We start from the raw sequence: 21,057 nt of genomic DNA on the forward strand, positions 1-21,057 counted from the left end.
ATGATGGGACGGTTTGGGACCTCCGGCCGGCACTGGGCCGGCACTGGGCCGGCACACGCACACACTCACACAAGTCAAAAACTGGCAGCCCGGCCGAGGCAGGCAGCCCGGGGCCGGAGAAAGCTTTCATCCCTCCTTATACACGTTTCTAGATTCTGGCGCGCAGGGATTTCCTAGCGAAAGCCCTCGCAGGCCTGCCATCTTTGGCGCTCACACTCACAGCCTCGCAGCCACGAATTCCTTCTTGCTCGCACCGTTCCGCCATGCTCCATTCCTCAGACAACCCGTTTCTTGCACCGCCCCTCTCTCTCCCTCTCTGTCACTGTCGGCCCGTGAGTGCGAGAGAGACGCGGCGACGAAAGGGCCAACCCCTTCCCAACTGTTGCGGGCAACACTTGGTGAGGACGAAGACAGAGCTTCGCCTGGCCTCGTCTTGATTGCGGCTTACTCCCAGATTACAGACCTGCACGGCAGGGAGCGGGGAGCCGGACCCCTTCGGTAAATCTTGCGCGGGCAGGCCTCGCCTCCCCCCCCCCCCCCCCGGACCTCCGACCCGACGGCACAGGAACAAGTAGCACTCCACCCGAAAACTCATTTCAGCGGCCACCTCGTCAGTGAAATTCTCGGAATTCCAAGTCGTTCAACGCACAGTGTTTTTCGAAAAGGGTCGGAAAATAAGCAAAGCTGCCCCCAGCGCGGCTTGAACCACGGCGCGCAAAAACACGCCTGGAAACGAAGTGTTTTTGCCGGCAGGGCCGAAGCGCGGGCAATACCGACGGCGTTTCAATCCGACCACTGCGGCTGCATGGGCTGCATGCGGCAGGCAGCGCGGCGGCTGAGTATCTTTTTGCGTGCACTCCGTTTCTTTTTGGCCGTGCGCGGCGCCGAACAAGCGACTCGCGCCGCCCGACCCGCCCCAACCCCGAACCCCGAAATCAACTTAAATCGACGTCTCGCTCGAGTCGGGCTCGCGTCGGGCGGGCGTCGGGCCGTCAAGGCCCTGGCAGCGCACTCTCACGCTAATAGATGCCGGCTGCCTCTAATGTCTCTGGGAATTGGCGGGCCAATGGGAGCCCCGGACGCGGCGGGCGTCTCACTCCGCGCACACAAATACTGCGCGACCCGCGTCGCTCTGAGTCTCTCGCAGTCATGGCACCGTCCCGCAGTGGGCCAGAAGACCTGTGGAGGCGGGCGAAATCCCGGACGCGTTTTGAGCCCCAGAGTCGATAAATAGGACTCGAACCGAACGTGTGACCCAATGGATTGCTCTCCGAACGAGGAATCCATTGGTGGGGTCACACGTTCGGTACGAGTCCCATTTAGCGACTCTGGAGCTCAAAACGCGCGTAGAGTTTTGGCCGCGGTCTTCTGGCGCACAGGGATGCGAGACAGCCGATTCCGAACAGTGTCGCTCCGTCTCTCACGCATGGCGTCCCTCAGAGGTGCGAGAGAGACAGCCAATTCCGAACATCATCACTCTGTTCCTCTCGCATTCTTCAGGCGTAGGGGTGAGACGTGGCCGGTTCCGAACGCCGTCGCTCCGTCTCTCTCGCAGTCACGGGGCGCGGCGTGACTGTGAGAGAGACGGAGCACCCGGTCCATTAGCCGCGCGGGCTGTAATTGCCGGTAGCGGTCTGACCGCGAGGAGCAGCGAGAGCGAGCGAGAGCGACGAGGACATCCGAGAACGCCTCGCACGACGCCACGCTATGCCACGCCACGCAACGCCACGCTATGCCAAAGCCCGGCGGCGCGGAGGGTGTTTAATTAAAATTCCAGAGCTGGATCGGCGACACGGCAGTACACAGCCGTACACAGCGCTCTCGTCGCTCTGTCACTCTCGCTCCCCTACGAGACGCCACACATGAGAGCGAGAGAGAGACAGAGCGACACTGTTCGAAAACGACCAGGAAGCGGAGCTCTGCCAATAGCCTCGCTCTGTCAATAGCGACAGAGTGCCAATAGTGTCGCACTGCCAACAACGAAGACATCCGGAGAAATATTGAATATTTACCTAATCTAACCTAACTGCACCTAACCCGATGCTAATGTTTTCGCTGACTGCCAATAGTGCCTCACTGCCAATAGCGTCCCAGAGTCAATAGTGTTATCGTGCCCACAATGCGACTGGGGAAAATAGAACCGCCTCCAACATAACCTAGCTTACCTGACGGACGGACACCTGATTCCACTTGAACGGACTTTGACGCCGTTGCACTGCTGCACTGCCGTGATGGTCGTCGTCGTTCAACAGCTGACACCGACAATAACAACAACAAACAACAACAAGGCTTCGTGTTGGAACCAGTTAAACTTAGGCGGATGGTTGGTGAAGAGCTTCGCGTTTCGTCCCGGCCGATTTGGCGGGTTGCGTTCTGCCGCCGACTGATTCGAGGGTCGTTTTTCTTTTGTCGCTCTGTCTCTCTTGCATCGGTATGGCACGCCCCATGGGTGTGATAGAGACCCTCGGAATCAGTCTGCACGGAGTGAAAAAGTTTAAAGGGCGGTAGATTGCACAGCGAACGCGGCGTCCGGCGAGAGAGAGAGAGAGAGTATTTCGGGATGGAACGCAACGTCTGGCCAGCGACTTTATGAGTTCGAAGAACTCACAGACGGCCTCGCGGACGGGCAGCAACGGGGAATTAAAGCGAGGGCTATGTCAGAGAGAGAGAAAAGGGGGAGGGAGGGGGGGGGGGGGGCGGCTGCCAACTAACATGTAAGGGCGCCGCCACGCCGGAGGTTTCCCCACGCACTCCCACGGCTAATTGTGGAAGGGGGTGAGGGAGGGGAAATGCCCCCGAGGTTGCGAACAAGGACAACCCCCAGCCGGGCGTCGTGGGGATGGGCAATGGGCTTCAGGGAGGGGGGGGGGAGGGGTAACTGTTGCAACAGTTTGGAGGTTGGCCCAACTGCCTGCACCGCCAAATATGCGACGGTGGACAGGCTGCGGCGCTGCGGCCGACCTGCTGTGCTGCGCGCGCGCGCGTGTGCCGCCACACTGGAAATCATCTCCGCGCCGCTCTGGCAGGGGTTCAAATACCAGCCAGGTCTTCCGTTTTTTATGAAAGATAAAGAGACGCTTAGCCCCGGGGGCAGCGGAGCAGCGAAGCAGCGGGTAGTGAAAGGCCCGGAAGGCCGGATGGCGGACGAGACAACGGCTCCTTTTGTCCGCCGTTTGCCGTGACTTTCTCGGGGGGACGTGGCCGGCGTGCCCCAGGCTGCTGCCCCCCCTCCCCCCCTCCTCCCCCAGGCCGGCCTCGGACAATCAAATGGACGACGGAGAAACATTTGCCGAGTGGGCTGCAGGCCGGCTGACCACGGGCCGAATTTTAATGCGCAGTAAATGGGTTTCCATTCCCAAGGAAGGGACGCCGCCGCCGTCGTCGCTCCGTCCCGTCGCTTTGTTTCGCCGTCTCCTTGGAAAGGGGATCCGCCGACATTGGGCGGAATGACGGAATTAACGAGTGGCGGCGCGAGTCGCTCTGTCTCTCTCGCTCCTTACAGGACACCCTATCAGTGCGACAGAGACAGAGCGACGAAAACGACTCTCGGAATCGGTCCGCTGGCGGCCTGGCGGCCTGGCGGGGTGGCGGGGTGGTCAGCGCCCGGAGGCTTCGACGGGCTGGGGGCGCAGGGCGCAGCCAGCACAGCACGCCGAGACGGAGGGAACCGCCGCCCCCGCCAAGGCCTTCGTCTCCGATACTTCCCACAGTCCACGGCCCGGACACGGCGAGTGAAAGAATTTGCGCGGATGTCGACTTATTCTGCAGAGTGGCCGGGGCCGAGCGCAGACACGGACACCCCGGCACTAATGACAAACGTGGGGCAGGGCGGGCGTAGCGCAGCGACGTGCGCGGGAAAAGAGAGGGAGCGAGGAGAGTGTTCCTGACGCCGGTTCCGGCGCGATTTTGAGTCCGTTGTGTGACGCGGGCGTTTTATTTCGGCCGTGCCTTGGCCTGGCCGAGACTCTGCGGGGCAATTTCGCGACGACGCCCACTTAGCTCACTTTCAATAATCCACCGGGAACGGGGTGGCTATTTAAGCCGTCGCCTTGTTAGCCGAGCGCGCTCCCCGTCTCTCTCTCTCTCTCTCTCTCTCTCTCTCTCTCTCTCTCTCTCTCTCTCTCTCTCTCTCTCTCTCTCTCTCTCTCTCTCTCTCTCCACCCCGTCTCTCTCTATCTTCTCGGCTGAGAATTGGATTCGTAAGAGAGGCACGGACAGGTCTCGGCCGAGGTGGGGGAGGGGGGGGGAGTCGTTCCCAACCAAGGAGGCGGCCCGGCCGACGGCGGCCGAGTGCTGGCCGGTTGAGGGCCTCCCTGGGAGGGCCGGGCCCTGCACGTACGCGCTTCGACTCACAATTATCGCAAGGGATGGTGCCCCTTGTAGGGATGCAGGATTAGCCCCCAATTCCACCGCCCCCCCCCCTCCTTCCGCGCCACTGGAACACGAGTCTCGGCCCGGCGGTGCGGGCGGTGCTGGCGATGCTCGTCCTGCCCCGCGGATTTCCTTAAACCAACCCAAGAGGCGCGGACGCCGGAAAAAGCGGTCGGAAGTCAGCGGCCCAGCAAAATTGACTTTGGCTTAAGGGGAGGCCGGATTCCGGAAGAGTCTGGATTCGTCGCGCGCGTCGCCTCGTTGTTCCGCAGTGGGCCAGAAGACCGGCGCCGGCGGCCAAACTCTGGACGCGTTTTGAGCTCCAGAGTCGCTAAACAGGACTCGAACAGACGCGTGTGACCCTACCAATCGATTCCTCGTTCGGAGAGCAATCCATTGGTGGGGTCTGGGGTCTGGGGTCACACGTTCGGTTCGAGCCCCATGCAGCGACTCTGGAGCCAAAAACGCGTCCGGAATTTTGACCGCCTACACTGGTCTTCTGGCCCACAATGGTGCCGTCGAAGCTCCCTCTGCCCTCGTTCCTCGACGTCGGCGTCCTCGGCGTCATCAGCGGCGTCCTGGAGAGCCGCACCTGGGATGGAGGACGGACGTCTTCGCCTCCGGCCACGCTGCGAGGAGGCATGCTCAAGTGCTCGTCGGGGAGGGGTCGCCCCGCCCCGCCCCGCCCCGCCCCGCCGCTCCACTTCACCGCCCGTCAGTACCCAGTGGTGTGGCAGCTGTGTGTGCGGGGGAAGGCGGGGGGAGGCCGGGGTCTGCCGGAGACACCGGGATTCGAGTACCCCCTCCCCCTTGATGACCACTCGAGTCGCCACGCAAATTCTCATTTGCCGCCTCTTGGGGTGCGTGCCTTGGCGCGCCTTGGCCTGACTCGGCGAAGCGCCTGGCTTTGGCGGCGTAGGCTACTTGACGACACGGCACTGTAGCGGGTTGCCTACCCGGCGCCTGCCTTTGCCGCCTTACAAGGGCGGGGTAGGCAGCTCGGTGGCACGGCGGCGCGGAGGGTTGCCTACCCTGCCGTTGACAGGCGCTTGGCTCCACTGGGAGCGGAGGGTGGGGCATGGCTGCCTGGCTGGGGCTGGCTGGGGCGGACACATTGACGCACTGCTTGGGCTGGCCGGCTGGCCCTGGCCGCCTGGCCCGGGAGCGGAGCGGAGCTGTTCCAATCGCCTGGAATGCTGCGAGTGGGGACCACGGGAACCACGAGGACCACGGCGTGCATGGGATGCCATTAACCTTCAGGTGTGCCTCGGAGAGGACCCACGCACACACGCACTCACGCGGGCACACACACACACACACACACACACACATACACACGTGCGCGCGCGCACCCACTACTACTTTACTGCAGGCTGACACATTGGAAGCCGCAGGTAATACATTAATGGGACTGGCGGGCGCGCGGGCGCGTCCTCGGCAGAGCCGATACAAGAAAGGGAGGATGACACACTTCGGAAAACAGCATAGCTCTCACACTTCCCCCGGGAGGGCTTACATAGCTTGTGGAGACGAATGTCCGTCATAGAGAAGCAGTTGCGGCGGAATTTTGACAGTGCCTCGACGAAGTTGGTCTAGAGAGACTTTGCTCCGCGAACGCGTCGCGTCGCCCTTCTCGCTGCAAGGCGTCCCTTTGTTCGTCATTACCCTGATCACGCGCTGCCTCTCTCGCCTCGCGGCCCGGTCCGAGCGCTGCAGTAGCGTCGCTCTGTGGGGCGGCTCGTGCGAGAGAGACAGAGGTGCCCCGCAGCATTACCTGTGCTCTGGCGTACTCCGGCCCGGGCTGGCTTATCTAGTGAGTGACAGGCCCTTGAGTGTGCAGTGCCTGCCAGCACGCTGCCAGCCTGCCAGTCGAACAGCTGTGCGTTGTGGTGGCCTACATGGCCGGGCCGGGCGGGCCGGGCTAGTACACTGGCGGCCTAAGCTGCTTACCGGCGCGCTGCCCACCCAGACTCCCTTTTACAGTGCTCCGCCGGAAAGGCTCCTAGGAAGGGCTGCCTCGCTGCACAGCGCCCTCTGAGACCGCCTTTGCCTGTTGCAGCCTGTTCGAGACGCACCCCGACGTGCAGGAGGTGTTCATGCCGTTCAACGGCATCGAGCTGGAGGACCTCAAGCACAGCAAGCAGCTGCGCGCGCACGCGCTCAGGTAGGCCATTGGTCACATCCCCTGGGTCTCTCCGTCAAACCGAGAGTCGTTCTCGTCGCTCTGCGTCCCCCGCGGGACGCGCCAGGACTGCGCGAGAGACAGAGCGACGAAAACGACTCTCGGAACCAGTCTGCCGACCCTTGGGAATCACTCGCTTGTTGTTCGCCAGGGTGATGGCGTTCGTGCAGAAAGCCGTGGCGCGCTTGAACGAGCCCGAGAAGCTGCAGACGCTGGTGCGTGACCTGGGCCGCAAGCACGTCGGCTACGGCGCCAAGAGGAGATACGTGGACGTGAGTATGCGCGCCGCCCAGTGGGCCAGAAGACCGGCGGGGGCGGACGAAACTCTAGACGCGTTTTGAGCTCCAGAGTCGCTAAACAGGACTCGAACCCAGTGTGTGACCCCACCAATGGATTCCTCGTTCGGAGAGCAAATCATTAGTGGGGTCACACGTTCGGTTCGAGTCCCATTTAGCGACTCTGGAGCTCAAAACGCGTCTAGAGTTTTGGCCGCCTCCACCGGTCTTCTGGCCCACTGCGCGGCGTGCGCGGCGAGGGGTAGCGCCGGGGGTGGCGGCGCGCGGGGTGTCGCCGAGTGGCTGTCTTTACCCCGCGCTGCAGCGCCGCTCAAGCCCCGCCTCTGCTTCGCTCTGCTTACAGCTGATCGGGCCGCAGTTCATCCAGGCCATCAAGCCGTCGCTGGAGCCGCAGTGGAGCGACGAGATGCACGAGGCCTGGTCCCGGCTGTTCCTGCACCTGTCCTTCGTCATGAAGGGCTCCATGCTGGAGGAGGAGCGTCGCGTCAAGGCGGCGCCCAAGGGCCGCTAGGCGAGCGATGCCGTGACGTTAGACTCGCGAGCGAGGGGTAGCGACGCCGATACGTTAGACTCGCGAGCGAGGGGTAGCGACGCCGTTACGTTAGACTCGCGAGCGAGGGGTAGCGACGCCTTGATGTTAGACTCGCGAACGAGGGGTAGCGATGCCTTGATGTTAGACTCGCGAGCGAGGGGTAGCCACAATCCGCTTCTTCGTTCCACATCAACATAGCAACGCGGACGAGGAGAGGTGTGCCTTTCTAGCTGTTACCCAACCATGCTGTTTCCTGTAATCCTTTGATCGTGATGGATGTGAAAATAGTTTTAAAATATTTCAAGTATTAGACGTAGACTCGAGGGCTTTGTTCCGGTCCCTTATTGAAGCAGAAATGTACATAGTTTCCGGAACAATGGAACGTTACGTATTACTGTTTTAGAGTTAGAAAACTTTCAAAGACACAATTGTCGCCCTAGTTTTAAAACTTATCTAGCAGTAAAATCATACTACATTACATTTTCTCTAATAACTTGCATTAGCGTTGTGTATAGTTGTTCTCTTTGATCTTATTGTCTCGCTTTGAACCTTCACCACACGCGTTTCAGCCAATCGTAATAGACAGTCTCAAACGCGTCTGGTGGGGCCCCATATTGAGCCTGAAGGTGCCTAAAGGTCCATCGCTGTGGCCAGTCTCCGGGCTAAGCTGACCACAGCTGGTGTATGGGGCATCCGCCTTTTGTCGACTATCTCCCTATAATTAAAAACTACTTTTAGTGTTTTCTCTCAACTCATAATCTAAACATAACTTCAAAAATTTATGCGCATACCGACAGATAAATAAATTTTGTATGTTAGAGGATATCATCAGAGAAAAAGAATTTATTGTAACGGTATTGTTTTCTTTCCTGTGTGAAAAATAAAGTATTAGCAAAACTACAACGAGTATGAAATGTCCCCCAACCACGAGGCAGCGGAGCGAAAGCCGACACCGAGTATCGCGTGCCCGAGCAGACCAGGTCGGATTCCATTCCATGACGCGAGATAAGCTCCAATGTGCCTGTTGTCATCACTACAAAACGGACATTTTAAAAATTTGGTTTTTTTTACTTCCTGTATTCGAGCAAACCTTTTACAGCCCCGCGTTTAAAAAATTGCACCGATCGCAACCAAATTTGACATAATTACTAGATGCGTTTTTTTATCCTCATCGAAGAGGGATGCGCTGGAGTTACAATCCCACCACAAGAAAAAAACGCAACGACAGTGTAAGCAGTTTTTTTTTTAATTTTGTTTTTTTTATTTGAATTCTTTGAATACCGTGCCATTTTTCGTGGACATGCCGAAACTATGGGAGAGTAGAATTTACCCACGACCAGCTTTCGCCTTGGTGCGGTCTACTCGAAACTTGATCGTTTGCTTCAGGATGTTGTGACTATCGGAAGCGTATTGGATGACTAGCTTCCAATTTTCAGGACCAGGAAATATCGGCGGGGTAATTTCTTCAAACCTTGAGTTCCAGTCCATCCTGTAAAAGCCCTGCGGAAGGAGGACCACATTATGAAAAATTAATTAAATGCTTCATTTCCATTCATTCATTCATTCATTCATTCATTCATTCATTCATTCATTCATTCATTCATTCATTCATTCATTCATTCGCTCGTTCGCTCATTCATTCACGCATTCATTCATTCATTCATTCATTCATTCATTCATTCATTCGCTCGTTCGCTCATTCATTCACGCATTCATTCATTCATTCGTTCATTCGTTGCGGCAAGGCGTGGTATTACTCTTTCGCACTCGTGGAATTTCTACTAACTTGCAGCGGACACGAGGCAGGGAAATGGTAGTATGTCTTGAACGCACTAAATACGGGCTTCTTCTCCAAGCGCAAGTAATCACAAAGCGGAGTGCGGTACTTGACAAAGCTTTGGATGTACCTTTTCTCGTATAGCTCAAGGAGACTGACGTCAACCTGTGAAACAAACAATCTGATCCTGCATGAAGTCTCGGGTGGACCTACTTGACCGGTATTGAACCCGTGCTCACGAGACTGTTGTTGGGCAGCGGTTTGATGATATCAAGGATGGCAGAGACCTCCGAGCGGGGCGGCTTGTCAGTGGTGTTCAGTGGACGCATGAACAGGCCGGACTGCTGACTGAAATAGTCGTGGTCGTGAATCGACTCGACGTTTTCGAAGACCAGGTCATAGTTCTACGGGATGGTGCACATGACATGAGAAAGGTCAAATGGGTCGACTTACCTTCAGATCACGGAGATCGAGCAAGTCAAAGATGACAAATCTGTTCGCACGTGTGCTCATCAGTTTTTCTCTTTAATTTTACTTCGGTGATGAAGTATGGATCCTTTGTCTGATTGTAAGCGGACGCCAATTTCACGTCGTTTCTAGTAGAAGTGCGACAGAAAATGGCACGATTTGTCGATTTTGACTTGCCATCCCGTGGGGTGGCGGTTGGCGCTTGGTTACCCTGCTTATTGCGTGGAGATGGGGCAACAACTCCGCCAGTGCAACCACGACTGCGGCGAAGCAGTGCGTCCGCATGGTCGGCTGGTGTTGTGAGGACTGCCCGCTGGCACGCTCGGTGCCCCTGGCAGTCCAGGCAGTAATGGGTGATTCCTGTGACTTTTTTCACCTGTCACGCAGTTGTCAAACGCCGTGGCAAATACTTTCGTGCGATGTAATACAAAATTGTGCAGTGCGTTGTCTTATCATAAGGAGGAATGTTGACAATTTGCAATGCAACCATAGTGCACTCACTGCGTTTCCACTCCTACACTTTCCACAGTTGTTGGAATTATTTTTTGCTTGCGGACGAAACGTAAATAAACTTTTTATTTAATTTTCTTTAATAGCAACTTTTCAACCGAAGACACACTATGGGAGATGAGACTTTACCCTCGACCGGATTTTCCCTTAGTCCGGTCGACGCGAAACTTGACTGTGTTCTTTAAGAGACTGCGACCCTCGGAAGAGATCCCGATGACGAACTTCCAGTTCTCTGGACCAGGGAAATAGCCAGGCGGGCTAATTTCGTCAAACCTTGAGTTCCAGTCCATCCTATAGAGACCCTGCGGGAGGAGGGCAACATTGTGGAATAAATGCATGGAATGCTTCGGTTTGACTGGTTTCATTCCTTCACTGAGAATAGGATTTCTGCTCACTTGAATCGGACAAGAGGGAGGAAAGCTGTAGTAATATTTGAATGCATTGAAGACGGGCCTCTTCTCTAGTCGCAAGTAGTCGCAAAACGATACTCGATACTTGATGAAGCTCTGGATGTACCTTTTCTCGTGCAACTCAAGAAGACTAACATCAACCTGTAAAAGTAGCAAACTGATCCGGACGGGCCGACGTTCGGGCGAACACAGATGACCAGTATTTAACCCGCGCTCACTAAACTGTCGTTGGGCAGCGGTTTGATGATATCCATGACGGCAGAGAGCTCCGAGCGAGACGGCTTGTCGGTCGTGTTCAGTGGACGCAAAAACATGCCCGTCTGCTCACCGAAATAGTTGTGGTCGTAAATCGACTCCACGTTTTCGATGACGTAGTCGTAGTTCTACGGGATGGTGCACATAGCATGAGAAAGGTCCAATGGGTTGACCAACCGTCAGTGATCAGGGGGAACGAGCAAGTCAAAAGACACCATAATCCGTCCGCTCGTTTGCTAATTTGACATCGGTTTGATGGCGTTTTCCCCGATTATTAATCGGCGCCAGTTTGACGTCGTTAAACAGGCTTTTTCCATCTGGAGTGCGACAGAGAATGACGCGATTTGTCGATTTTGACTTGCCTCATCCCGCGGGGTGGCGGTTGGTTACCCTGCTTATAGCGAGGAGCTGGAGCGACAGCTCCGCCAGAGCAAACACGACTGCGGCGAAGCAGTGCGTCCGCATGGTCGGCTGGTGCGGCGGGGACTGACTCTACTGATAAGCCCGCACGCTCGGCGCCCCTGGCAGTCCTCGCTGGCACTCCTGGCACTGGTTGGTGGGCCCTGCGACTAAAACATTGCGGGCAGGAAAAATGTGTTACCTTTTATGTGCATTTCAATGCGCATCTCCGCTTTAAATGCGCTTTGATGCACATTGGCGCTATGGGGGGGGATACCAATTCAGGTGTGGTCGGTATTATACCTAACATTTCTGGACGACACATTTTTTCGCGACCATTCCGGAACTTGAATCTTTCATGAAGTCTTTTTTTCCCGGGTGGTCAGTCAGCGGTCGTGAATCTTGACCATTTAAACCATTGGTGGTTTCTCCCCAGCTCCGTGTAGCGCCTGCGAGGTAGGCCATCAGTTCGTCCCGCAACACACCGACGTGGAGACGTTGGCCTACCTTGCGCCTAGCAGTCCTCCCCCCTCCCTTTCCCCCCCTCGCACCACTACTTCATCCACGTCCTCCTCATCTCTCTGGTCTCTCTGCCTGTATACCGATCCGCTGTCAGCTGATATGGTGATGATAGGTGATGATAGCGTAATGATGTGTGTTGCTCTTGAGTGTGTGGGCGAATGAGTGTCATGGTTCGAGCACTACTTCAGTGCATCAGGGGACCGAAGAGGATCGTTACCGTTAAGACATTTTATACGTCGTCTGCATTTTTAAGGCCCGAAAAGAGAATTACGATGGCTAACCTAACCTATGAGGAGACTCTGTCAGACTCCAAGGCTGCGTTTCTGGCAGCAGTGAAGGCAGTCAAGCCGGCCCAGCTGGTAAAAAGTGCTGTTGAAATGAAAGGGAATGTGCTGACTGTAAAAGGTACTTTTTTCAATCTTTTCGAATCATTAATAATAGTGGGACACATTATACTGATTTACTGTTCTTTTTAATTTGAATTAGGTCATGCGTTTCATCTTAAGAAACCGTGCTATGTTGTCGGATTTGGAAAAGCAGTATTAGAGATGGCACTCGCAGTCGAAAACGTCTTAGGCCAACATATGCAATCAGGACTAGTTAGCGTTCCTGTGGGCACTCTACTGAAACATCCCATCCCAGTCAATAGCAGGATCGAAGTATTGGAAGGAGCTTCTAACAATCTTCCTGGTAATTTTTTCGGTTAAGGAAAACAAGCCAAGTCGCAAGGATCTTATTAGGAAATATTTTTTCAGATAGAATGGCAGAACAATCGGCAGCAAGGATCTTAAAAGTTGTCGAGGACTTAAGAGAAGATGATACTCTCCTGGTGTTGATTTCTGGAGGAGGTTCGGCCCTTCTGCCTCACCCCTTGCCGCCCCTAACTCTAGATGAAAAATTGCAGGTATTTTAAATGCTTTAAAATTTATAGAACTGCCATCAAATCACCATTTCTGTCACCATTTATTTTTGGCTGCAGGTGGTAAAACAACTAGCAAATGCTGGAGCAGATATCCTTGATCTAAATTGTGTACGCAAGCGTTTATCATCTGTGAAAGGAGGGAAGTTGGCAGCAGCAGCCCAACCAGCCACTGTTGTCTCACTTATACTTTCCGATGTTATTGGAGATCCTGTAGATTTTATTGCAAGTGGACCCACTGCCCCCAGCACTGATGCTCCCTCAGCAGCTTGGGATGTCATCTGTAAGTTCAATTTACAGGAATCTTTACCAAAAGCAGCACAGTTGTGCCTTACTTCTGGAAGTGCCACACCAGCAGAAGATATGCAAAACAAAGTCCAGAATATTTTAATAGGTAACAATGTAGTAGCCATCAATGCAGCTGTGGAGCAGATGGTTAGTCTCAATTACTCTGTGTGTGTTTTATCAGAAAAGATAGAAGGCAATGTAGCTGAAGTTGCACTTTTTTATGCACAACTAGCTTGTGGTATCAGTGATGTTATGGTTAATGGTAGTGGTTGCTCTTTAGAGAAATTTGGAGCTGACACATCACAGTTCCTTGGTGCGGCAGATAGAATAAGGAACGCAATACAGAACAGCCCAGGGAAAAAGGGTGTGTGTATGGTTGCTGGAGGCGAAACCACAGTGAAAGTGACAGGCAAAGGCCTAGGTGGTCGAAATCAAGAACTAGCTCTCAGGTTTGCCGAAGAGATGAAAAACTTGGACGTCAAATTCAAGTTTGTGAATAAACCAGTCATTTCACTCTTGTCTGCTGGAACTGATGGTATAGATGGCCCCACCAATGCAGCGGGTGCCTTTGGATATGCTGACCAACTAGACAAAAACATTAACCACCTGAAATACTTACTAGATAATGATTCACACTCTTTCTATTCAAAACTCAAAGAGGGAGAAAACCTTATTTTGACTGGCCATACTGGCACTAATGTAATGGATATTCACATTTTGTGTGTTGAAAGAAAGGAGTAAAATTTGGATTCGAAATAAAGCAAATATAAATTTTTAAATGTGTTAGAATAAATTTATTGCACTTCTGTGACTATCAAATTTTATAAACTGAATAACAGATAAATTCATATAAACAGCTAACACTATCCAAATTATTGAAAGAACAAAAGAACTTAGAGACAGGGCATTGAAGTAAAGAAAAGAACACTTGAAGCATTTGCTTTACTCATCTCTAGATGGGAAAGTTATGCTCCCATGTCCACAAACAGCAGACTAAATGGATTTAGAGTTGAAAGTCTCATAAAAACTTATATACTTTTCTAAAAACATGATTTGGCATTTAAAAATAAACACATAAAACTATTCCAAAAAATTGTGGAACAAAAGCAATTGCAAAATTGTCAAAATGCAAGATTTAGCAGAAACACAGAGAAAGGTATCAGATGGGTAATTCTAAAGCTACTCAATTGTAGCCTAACAAGGTAAATATGCTAAGATGTTCTTATAAAAACAGATTATTCAAAAGGCTTGCTGTCATGTTAAATTTAGCACCACAAGATCATAAAATCATTTTACAGTCAACAGACTGTACCTGAATGATATTCAAGTCTTTGAAATGTTGGACAACCTAAGAGTACATGAGCATCAACTGGACAATACAGTCCAATAGCTTGGCAGTGTCATACTTACTATAGATTAATTACAAAATAATTCTGTACAAAATCTTACCATAAACTCTACATTAATTTCAGTTTCACCAAATATATCATGGATGCACTTCAAGGAATTTAATCAGACTCACATAACAAGCACACCTAAGGACTCTTATTTACAGTCCTTTAAATTAACCTGTATTTGTTGGAGCTTTCCATAAAAATGTAACAAATCAGAAAATCTCAGAAAAATAACAACGGAAGTTCACTCAATGTCCCTTGAACAAGGAAAATTTCATCCATGAAAACAACTAAAATACAACGAAAAAAAAAACAAACCAAAATGACGTGTCATTTCCATCAAGAGAGAGCATAGCATTAAGAAACAGTTCCACTGAAACTCAGAAACATTACATGAGAATTATTATTATTAAATTGGTATTAAAACCTAAACTTTAACAAGTAATGACTAACAAACGTTTCAGAGAAGAAGCAAATCAGAAATATGCATAAATATGCTGTTTGAAATAAAAACAGTTCAAACCTTGTTGAAATAATTAACTTGTTTGTAAACACAACACAGAGCTCTGGAAGACATGGAGAGTAATAAGAAAACACTGCAAGAAGAAGGCCCACAAAATGTACGTCTATTTCTTGACCACTTGTTGCACTTCAACCAATAAAAAGATCAACTAACCTCCAGAACAGTCAGGAGGAGTGTTATAATGAGTAGAAGAATGTGGCAAGGGCATACAGTTTGCAGGTGTTGCAAGGTGAGGCCCAGGATGATGCGTCATTGTATGTAACTGCTGCGATGTATGAAGAATCATCTGTGAGTGATTAAGAGATGAAATTGAATGTGGCATGAGAGATGGTGGGGATTGATGAGAAGTCATAGTGTCTGTAGTTAAATTGGGTCCAACCATCATTGGTATTGGAACCAGGGGTGGTGGTTGCTGTAACTGCAAACAATTTTGTTGTAGCCCCATGGATGAATTATGCACAGTATTTTGAGAATTTTGAGGTATGGAGGCCACATTATTTGGATCCGGATTCATATCATCAGACATGGCCACATGTACTTCGTGGTTTTCCTCTTGATGAGCAATCATGTCCTTCTTCCTGTTGAATCCTTTGTTGCAAACATTGCACGAATAAGGGGCTTCACCTGAATGCTTAAGCACATGAGCTTTCAAAGCATTGCTAGTGGAGTAACTCGATGGGCATAACTTACATTCATATGGTCTCTCACCAGTATGAATTCTTGTGTGGGTTTTAAGGGGAGCTGACTGGGCAAAAGCCTTTCCACAATATGTACAAACAAAAGGTTTTTCCCCTGAGTGCAAAACTAAATGCACTTTTAACGTTTTTAAGAAATTAAAGCTTTTACCACACACTTGACAGGTGTGCGAGCGTGAAGCAGTGTGAATCTGTCGATGAACTCTGAGATTTTTCATTTGAGTGAAACATTTGTCACAGTCAGGACATTTAAGTGTTTTTTCAGTGGAATGCGTCTTCTTATGGATGTTGAATGTGGATCGATGAACAAACCCACGTCCACAAACATCACAGGTAAAATTCACCTCACCTGTATGTTGCTCTCTAATATGGCCTATTAAGCTATGCTTATGTGTAAAACTACGTGAACAGTCAGAGCAATTGTACTTTTTCTCACCAGTGTGAGTAAGTTCATGCAAAGTATACTTGGTGTAGCTATGAAATATTTGATCACAATACTCACAGTCGTACACTTTACGGTACTTCTTCTTCTTCCCACCAGCTGATTCCCCAGCCTCTGACTGACTGTTGTCATTGTCACCTTCATGCAGCCTTTGGTTTTGAGAGTCTGAATCCGAGTCATTTGAAGTTTTCTTGTTTTCATCATCTAATTTAATATCTCCAAGGGCTTCATGAATCTTCAAGTGGTTTTGGAGTCGCTTTAACTGTCTATATGGTTTGGTGCATATCTTGCAGTGATATGTTGGTTTTGAGAGGTCCGGATGATTGTCTTCCATATGGATTTTTAAATATTGAGGACTTTTAAATGATTCATTGCACTTTTCACAATGGAACTGTGACTTGGATCTAAGTGGTGCATGTCTGGAAAATTGAATTAGAAAAAATTATTCAGATAGTAAGACACTTAGCAGGACTGAACTAAACCTATTTAACTTACTCAACAGCTGATTCTTGACTATCCTCCACAACACCATTTTCCACAACTTCATTCTCAAGAACTTCATCATCATCATCATTCTCCACTACATCATAATTTTCTACAACCTCTTCAATTTCATCATCAGTCGTACCTAGCTCATCTTTAATTTGGGGTGAAACAACAATCCATGAATCCTTCACTTTGATGGGTGCCTCCAGCTGATCCTCATCCAGGCGAACAGGTTCTGGTATTGACACAGTAGAGGGCTCACCCTACAAATAGTTCAGAGAACATCAATAAGAGTTGAATATATGCAGGTTGTAAAAAGTAAAAACATCCAGATCAACTTACACCTCCATCTTTGTCAGGAAACAAATACAATTTTAATTTGCCATCAACCTCCCAGCACATTTTGCGAAAGAGGAAGAACTTGTCCAGCAAGCGCATGCACGACTCACAAACTGATTCAGGCAATCCATCGCCGGTGGAAACCTACAACAGACATTTCACAAAGGTAAAACGAATGAAAGGGCATAAAGAAAAGTAGTAAATGGTACATGAACGAATTTCAAAGAAAAAAAAAGGAATGTTATTTTTAAGAATTTGTCTTAAGCTAAGAGGCACTTTCAAGGAAATTATTTGAGAGACTTTCACAAATGGTACACGAGGGCAGAACTGTCAACTTGTAAAATGTTCCATAAATTGAGAAATTCGTCTAAAACACAACAAAAATATTAGCAGGCACAATAACAAACCCAAAAGACGCACCTTCAAGGAGGTACAGGCATATATTTTAAACTTCAAATTCTCGTCGAGCGCTGTAGAGTGTCCGGTTGAGTTGCCTTCGAAAAGCTCTGAATCCGGCGACAAATCCAAGCACAAGCGGCACGCTCTAACAAAGACCATCTTAGAAATAAATTAGTTTCGTTCAATGTTTGTGAAGCATCCACGCCACCATATTGAATTCGTTCACAGGCAGACGAGGGAGTACCAACAGATGCACCGAAAATATCCTCCTGAAAAATGATTGAAGTCTTGAATACGGTACTTAGCGTTTCCTTCAATATTTAAAGTCTTGTCTCAAAGTTATATTTTCAAGAACAAAAGATTTTGGTCTTTTAAATGGATTTATTCATGTCCTTGCTAGTATCCTTATGTTGCTTAAACTGAGTGATTATGAGAGATTCTGCATGACGCTAAGCATCTCTTTATCACTGAAAATTTCGTCGTTGTGAGAGTTGTTGAACCCGGGTAAACGTCCGTTGTGCGCGGCGGCAGCGAGCAGTGATCTAGTGAAAAGCGTATTGTGATAATCAAATTTCTTTTCAACGTGAGTATACTGAGGTTTTGTTGGTTTTATTCGCAGTAGTTGCGATGGTGACGACTGTTTCTGTCTCTGTCACGAGCGGCAGCACTTAACCTGCACACAGGTGAAGCAAAAGAGCACGCGATGCATCAGGCCCATTTGGCACTGCGCAGCGCGCGCAGCTGTTACAACCACTGATACTAACTAGTTGTTATTTCCTCGTGCGGTTCTAATTGACGTCCTACCTCGGATACAGTCTATCCTGTGCTGTCTGTCTTATCAATGCTTGTTCTTCTCCCTGTAGGTACAGCATGTCAGGCCGAGACGGAGGCAAGAAGAAGCCCCTGAAGGCCCCAAAGAAGGGGGATAAGGACCTGGACGAGGATGACCTGGCCCATAAGGCCAAGCTCAAGGAGCAGCAGAAAGCGTTGCAGGACGCCAAGGCCAAGGCTGCCCAGAAAGGACCTCTCGTCAGCGGAGGAATCAAGAAATCCGGCAAGAAGTGATATTTCTTTCAAGGCTCACTTTTTTTATATTCTAAAGACTTCCAATGCCAGCATCATACCTCAATACCTCTGGTTGTCATCTTCGGAATTATTTGACAGCCCACAATGACTCTTCCTATTCTCATGCACGTCTTGTTTCACCTTTTCCATGAAGTGTTGTATCATAAGATTGTGAAAACGAAAGACATGAGTGCTGACTATTTTTGAATTTTTAAGCAAAGTTGTTGTGAACCCTGTTGCTGGTGAAAACTCCAGTATCTCATCATGTGCTCTTAATGTAATAAAGTATTTTTTATGACAGTTTGATTTATTTACCTTCTTAAATTCTATTTTACATAAAAAAAAGCTCTGAGCTTAAACATTATACGATTATTTCATTTAATTACAACATTCATGTGAAGCTGATGTGTGGAAATTCCCAACTCCCTGCATGTAAAATACGTCTAACAACGTCTAAATTCTCATAAAGCTTAATAATTATAATTCCTAGTTTCAGAAACAAAAAAAAAAAAAAAATGAGCGATAATATCTAAGTTAAACAATCACACTGTAACTTATCCTCACATTATCATTAAGCTGTCTGAAGACACTGTGATATAATTTGATTTTCATAAACCTGTTCAACTTGCACAATATTTTCAGTTGGATATAATTGTACTTATAATCACAAGGAAGAGGAATGGATCACAATTTAAATGCTTCTCTAATAGAGACAAAAGTACATAAATAATATTTGATTTTGTTATGGAACGAAAACCACTAAAATATGTAGAACACTAACTGGGTAAGTTTGCATTAGAAGGAGAGGTAGGAGAAGTGGCTTTCGAGGATGATGTATTTGGTTTTCCAACAAGCTCTTGTTCTCGCAGAAGTTGAGCTTCCCTCTGCTGCTGGCGCTGAAGAGCTTGCTTTTCTTTGCGCTGCTGCAGCTTCAATGCCCGCTTCTAAAACAAGTTCAAAAGATTATATATTATAAACTCCATTCAAACTAAATCATGAATGTTAGGAAGAAGTTATAAACCTTCATTTTGGTGACTCTATCGTGAAGTGTCGTCATGTCCTTCTTCACTGCCATCAACTTTGTTTGGTATGCCTTGACCGTTACAAACTGTAAAATTCGTAAACTGAAAAGAGTTTGTCATATTGGTAAGTGAGGTCAGAGATGAAAGCATGCACTGTTTATAAGATAGCTTTGCATTAGAGATGAGTGAAAAGAGCATAAAAGGGCTAAAATCAGGCAGCTCTGAAAAAATTGAAGTGATTTATTACCATGCCTTGAAGTTCCTCGGCATTCTGTGTGTCCACAAAGCGCTTGTTTTCATCTTGAAGCTGCTCTATGAGGGTGTTCTGCTTATTTCTGCAATATCAACACAGAAACAAAAGTGAGATTACTGAATTGTCAAAGTATTATTATAGTTTCAAGGAAGGGAAATATCTGCAAAATTATTAAGAGAGATTGAAATGTTAACACTGATATCTGTATGAGAGAGTTTCAGAAAGGGTGATGACACTACTAGTTACAATCATTCATAAAACTGTATTGATTTTGAAAGTGTAAAAAAAAGTGTACAATAATATAATATCCGGAAACTAACCGCATGTTGAGCAGGGCCTGCAGGTTGGAACTGCCTATGCAGGGTGGAGATTCAGGAGGCCCCCTTTAAAATAACAAAACTTGATAAGCAAAGTTCTTACTGATGCGAAAATTTAAGGGAATGTAACACTTCAAATTCATACAAAAGAACTAAAACTCTACGCAGAGTGAAGTGAATGAGATTATCATGAAATAAATATATAAAAGAACAAACTGAATAGGGGCTCCTGAATCCCCCATGAATACAACACAGGAACCAGGAATCAAGGATTCCAGTATAAATTACAAGGCATTTTAAATGGAATGAAATAGAGTCAAAACACAAAGAGGTGGGTGATGAATTATTGTCGTTGGTCAAACACAATTGTCTATGATGCTAACTTACACTACTTCAGCAAGCTGTTCTCGGAATCGCTTCAATTCAGGTTCATAGAAAGTCATGAGTCCTGCGGCCAGTTTCTCCAGACAATCTTCGTTTGCAACATTTGATATTTCACCAGGACAGCTGAAACAAAAATGCTGAGAATCAGGAGCACAGCTAACAAAACCGACAAAATACACTTTTACTATCCCAGGGATGAAACAGAAATGTACATTATGCAGCACTAAACTTTATTAAAAATTGACTTAAGCTATGTTGCCGTTTTTTCTAAAGCAAGGACCAGCTTTATTCCCTTTTATTTTCGTAAACATGTATAACCTACTTGTTGTCATAGTTGTCATGTTGAAGAAGGATTTCCCGGATTTGCTCTTTCAACTTGTTGTTGCTCGGGGCTGACATTTTGACTTTGATGGGACGGGTCAACGGTCGCTTCAGTGAAACTCCTTGAAGAATAAATGGTACAGGCCAGCTAAAGTTAAAAGTGGGAAAGAAAGAGATCAAAGACGCCTACTGCCCAGGAGCAGCCTAACTTTTAGAAAGCAGACCTGCCAACCCAACTGAACTGAACAAACACAGTGTGAGGCACTCAGACGTATGAAATCGGACCGGAGGCTGAAAAAAGAAGCTTGAGAGCCATCTATAGTACCCGGAGCCTATTGAAAACTGGAAAGAGTGTAAAAAGGTGTGAAGAAATCAGATATTCTATCTTGTTTATACACCAACTTTCTGCTCAGACTGTACAAATCAATAACAGTCAACGCGATAATCGCCTGTGAAGGATACAGTGGGCCAGTATAGGGGGCAAGTCG

General features: G+C 48.9%; 6 protein-coding genes across 10 annotated transcripts in view; 3 read left to right on the forward strand and 3 right to left on the reverse strand.

Moving 5' to 3' along the window:
• Positions 1-8,282, forward strand: part of LOC117645663 (neuroglobin-like) — a 40,913-nt gene extending 32,631 nt beyond the window's left edge. The window contains exons 3-5 of the mRNA XM_034385957.1: positions 6,431-6,535; positions 6,705-6,825; positions 7,193-8,282. Of these exons, the coding sequence (XP_034241848.1) occupies positions 6,431-6,535; positions 6,705-6,825; positions 7,193-7,360 (394 nt within the window). The 3' untranslated portion in view covers positions 7,361-8,282. The remainder of the gene's footprint in view (positions 1-6,430; positions 6,536-6,704; positions 6,826-7,192) is intronic.
• Positions 8,283-8,671: 389 nt separating this feature from the next.
• Positions 8,672-11,705, reverse strand: LOC117654210. 3 transcript variants are annotated; one of them, XM_034400466.1, is made up of 7 exons: positions 11,192-11,705; positions 10,765-10,929; positions 10,532-10,676; positions 9,837-10,438; positions 9,398-9,562; positions 9,168-9,323; positions 8,672-8,881 (listed from the first exon to the last, which is right to left on the reverse strand). In XM_034400466.1, exons 4-7 carry the CDS (start codon positions 9,909-9,911, stop codon positions 8,708-8,710), a joined length of 570 nt encoding a protein of 189 aa, XP_034256357.1. In that variant the 5' UTR covers positions 9,912-10,438; positions 10,532-10,676; positions 10,765-10,929; positions 11,192-11,705; the 3' UTR covers positions 8,672-8,707. The 3 variants fall into 3 exon arrangements, with proteins under 3 accessions (XP_034256357.1, XP_034256356.1, XP_034256354.1); XM_034400465.1 differs by having other exon boundaries at positions 10,532-10,687; XM_034400463.1 differs by lacking the exons at positions 8,672-8,881; positions 9,168-9,323; positions 9,398-9,562 and having other exon boundaries at positions 10,181-10,438; positions 10,532-10,687.
• A 67-nt stretch (positions 11,706-11,772) lies between these two features.
• Positions 11,773-13,712, forward strand: LOC117647573 (glycerate kinase). Its single transcript, XM_034389399.1, has 4 exons — positions 11,773-12,127; positions 12,209-12,412; positions 12,478-12,626; positions 12,702-13,712. The coding sequence occupies exons 1-4, from the start codon at positions 11,881-11,883 to the stop codon at positions 13,668-13,670; spliced, it is 1,569 nt and encodes a 522-aa protein (XP_034245290.1). The 5' UTR covers positions 11,773-11,880; the 3' UTR covers positions 13,671-13,712.
• Positions 13,713-13,852: 140 nt separating this feature from the next.
• On the reverse strand, positions 13,853-17,439 carry LOC117647568 (zinc finger protein 2 homolog). The gene is made up of 4 exons (XM_034389385.1): positions 17,229-17,439; positions 16,812-16,952; positions 16,479-16,732; positions 13,853-16,402 (listed from the first exon to the last, which is right to left on the reverse strand). Exons 1-4 carry the CDS (start codon positions 17,364-17,366, stop codon positions 14,995-14,997), a joined length of 1,941 nt encoding a protein of 646 aa, XP_034245276.1. The 5' UTR covers positions 17,367-17,439; the 3' UTR covers positions 13,853-14,994.
• Positions 17,440-17,629: 190 nt separating this feature from the next.
• LOC117647602 (translation machinery-associated protein 7 homolog) lies at positions 17,630-18,572 on the forward strand. Of its 2 annotated transcripts, none has more exons than XM_034389443.1 (2): positions 17,630-17,790; positions 18,071-18,572. In XM_034389443.1, the coding sequence occupies exon 2, from the start codon at positions 18,078-18,080 to the stop codon at positions 18,270-18,272; it is 195 nt and encodes a 64-aa protein (XP_034245334.1). In that variant the 5' UTR covers positions 17,630-17,790; positions 18,071-18,077; the 3' UTR covers positions 18,273-18,572. The 2 variants fall into 2 exon arrangements, with proteins under 2 accessions (XP_034245334.1, XP_034245345.1); XM_034389454.1 differs by lacking the exon at positions 17,630-17,790 and adding an exon at positions 17,872-17,890.
• Positions 18,561-20,783, reverse strand: LOC117647589 (biogenesis of lysosome-related organelles complex 1 subunit 6-like). 2 transcript variants are annotated; one of them, XM_034389423.1, is made up of 6 exons: positions 20,571-20,783; positions 20,252-20,371; positions 19,868-19,930; positions 19,542-19,629; positions 19,294-19,380; positions 18,561-19,216 (listed from the first exon to the last, which is right to left on the reverse strand). In XM_034389423.1, the coding sequence occupies exons 1-6, from the start codon at positions 20,645-20,647 to the stop codon at positions 19,049-19,051; spliced, it is 603 nt and encodes a 200-aa protein (XP_034245314.1). In that variant the 5' UTR covers positions 20,648-20,783; the 3' UTR covers positions 18,561-19,048. The 2 variants fall into 2 exon arrangements, with proteins under 2 accessions (XP_034245314.1, XP_034245322.1); XM_034389431.1 differs by lacking the exon at positions 19,868-19,930.
• Positions 20,784-21,057: the final 274 nt, after the last annotated feature.

Source organism: Thrips palmi, unplaced genomic scaffold (assembly GCF_012932325.1).
Source record: "Thrips palmi isolate BJ-2018 unplaced genomic scaffold, TpBJ-2018v1 HiC_scaffold_10, whole genome shotgun sequence".
Lineage (NCBI taxonomy): Eukaryota > Metazoa > Arthropoda > Insecta > Thysanoptera > Thripidae > Thrips > Thrips palmi.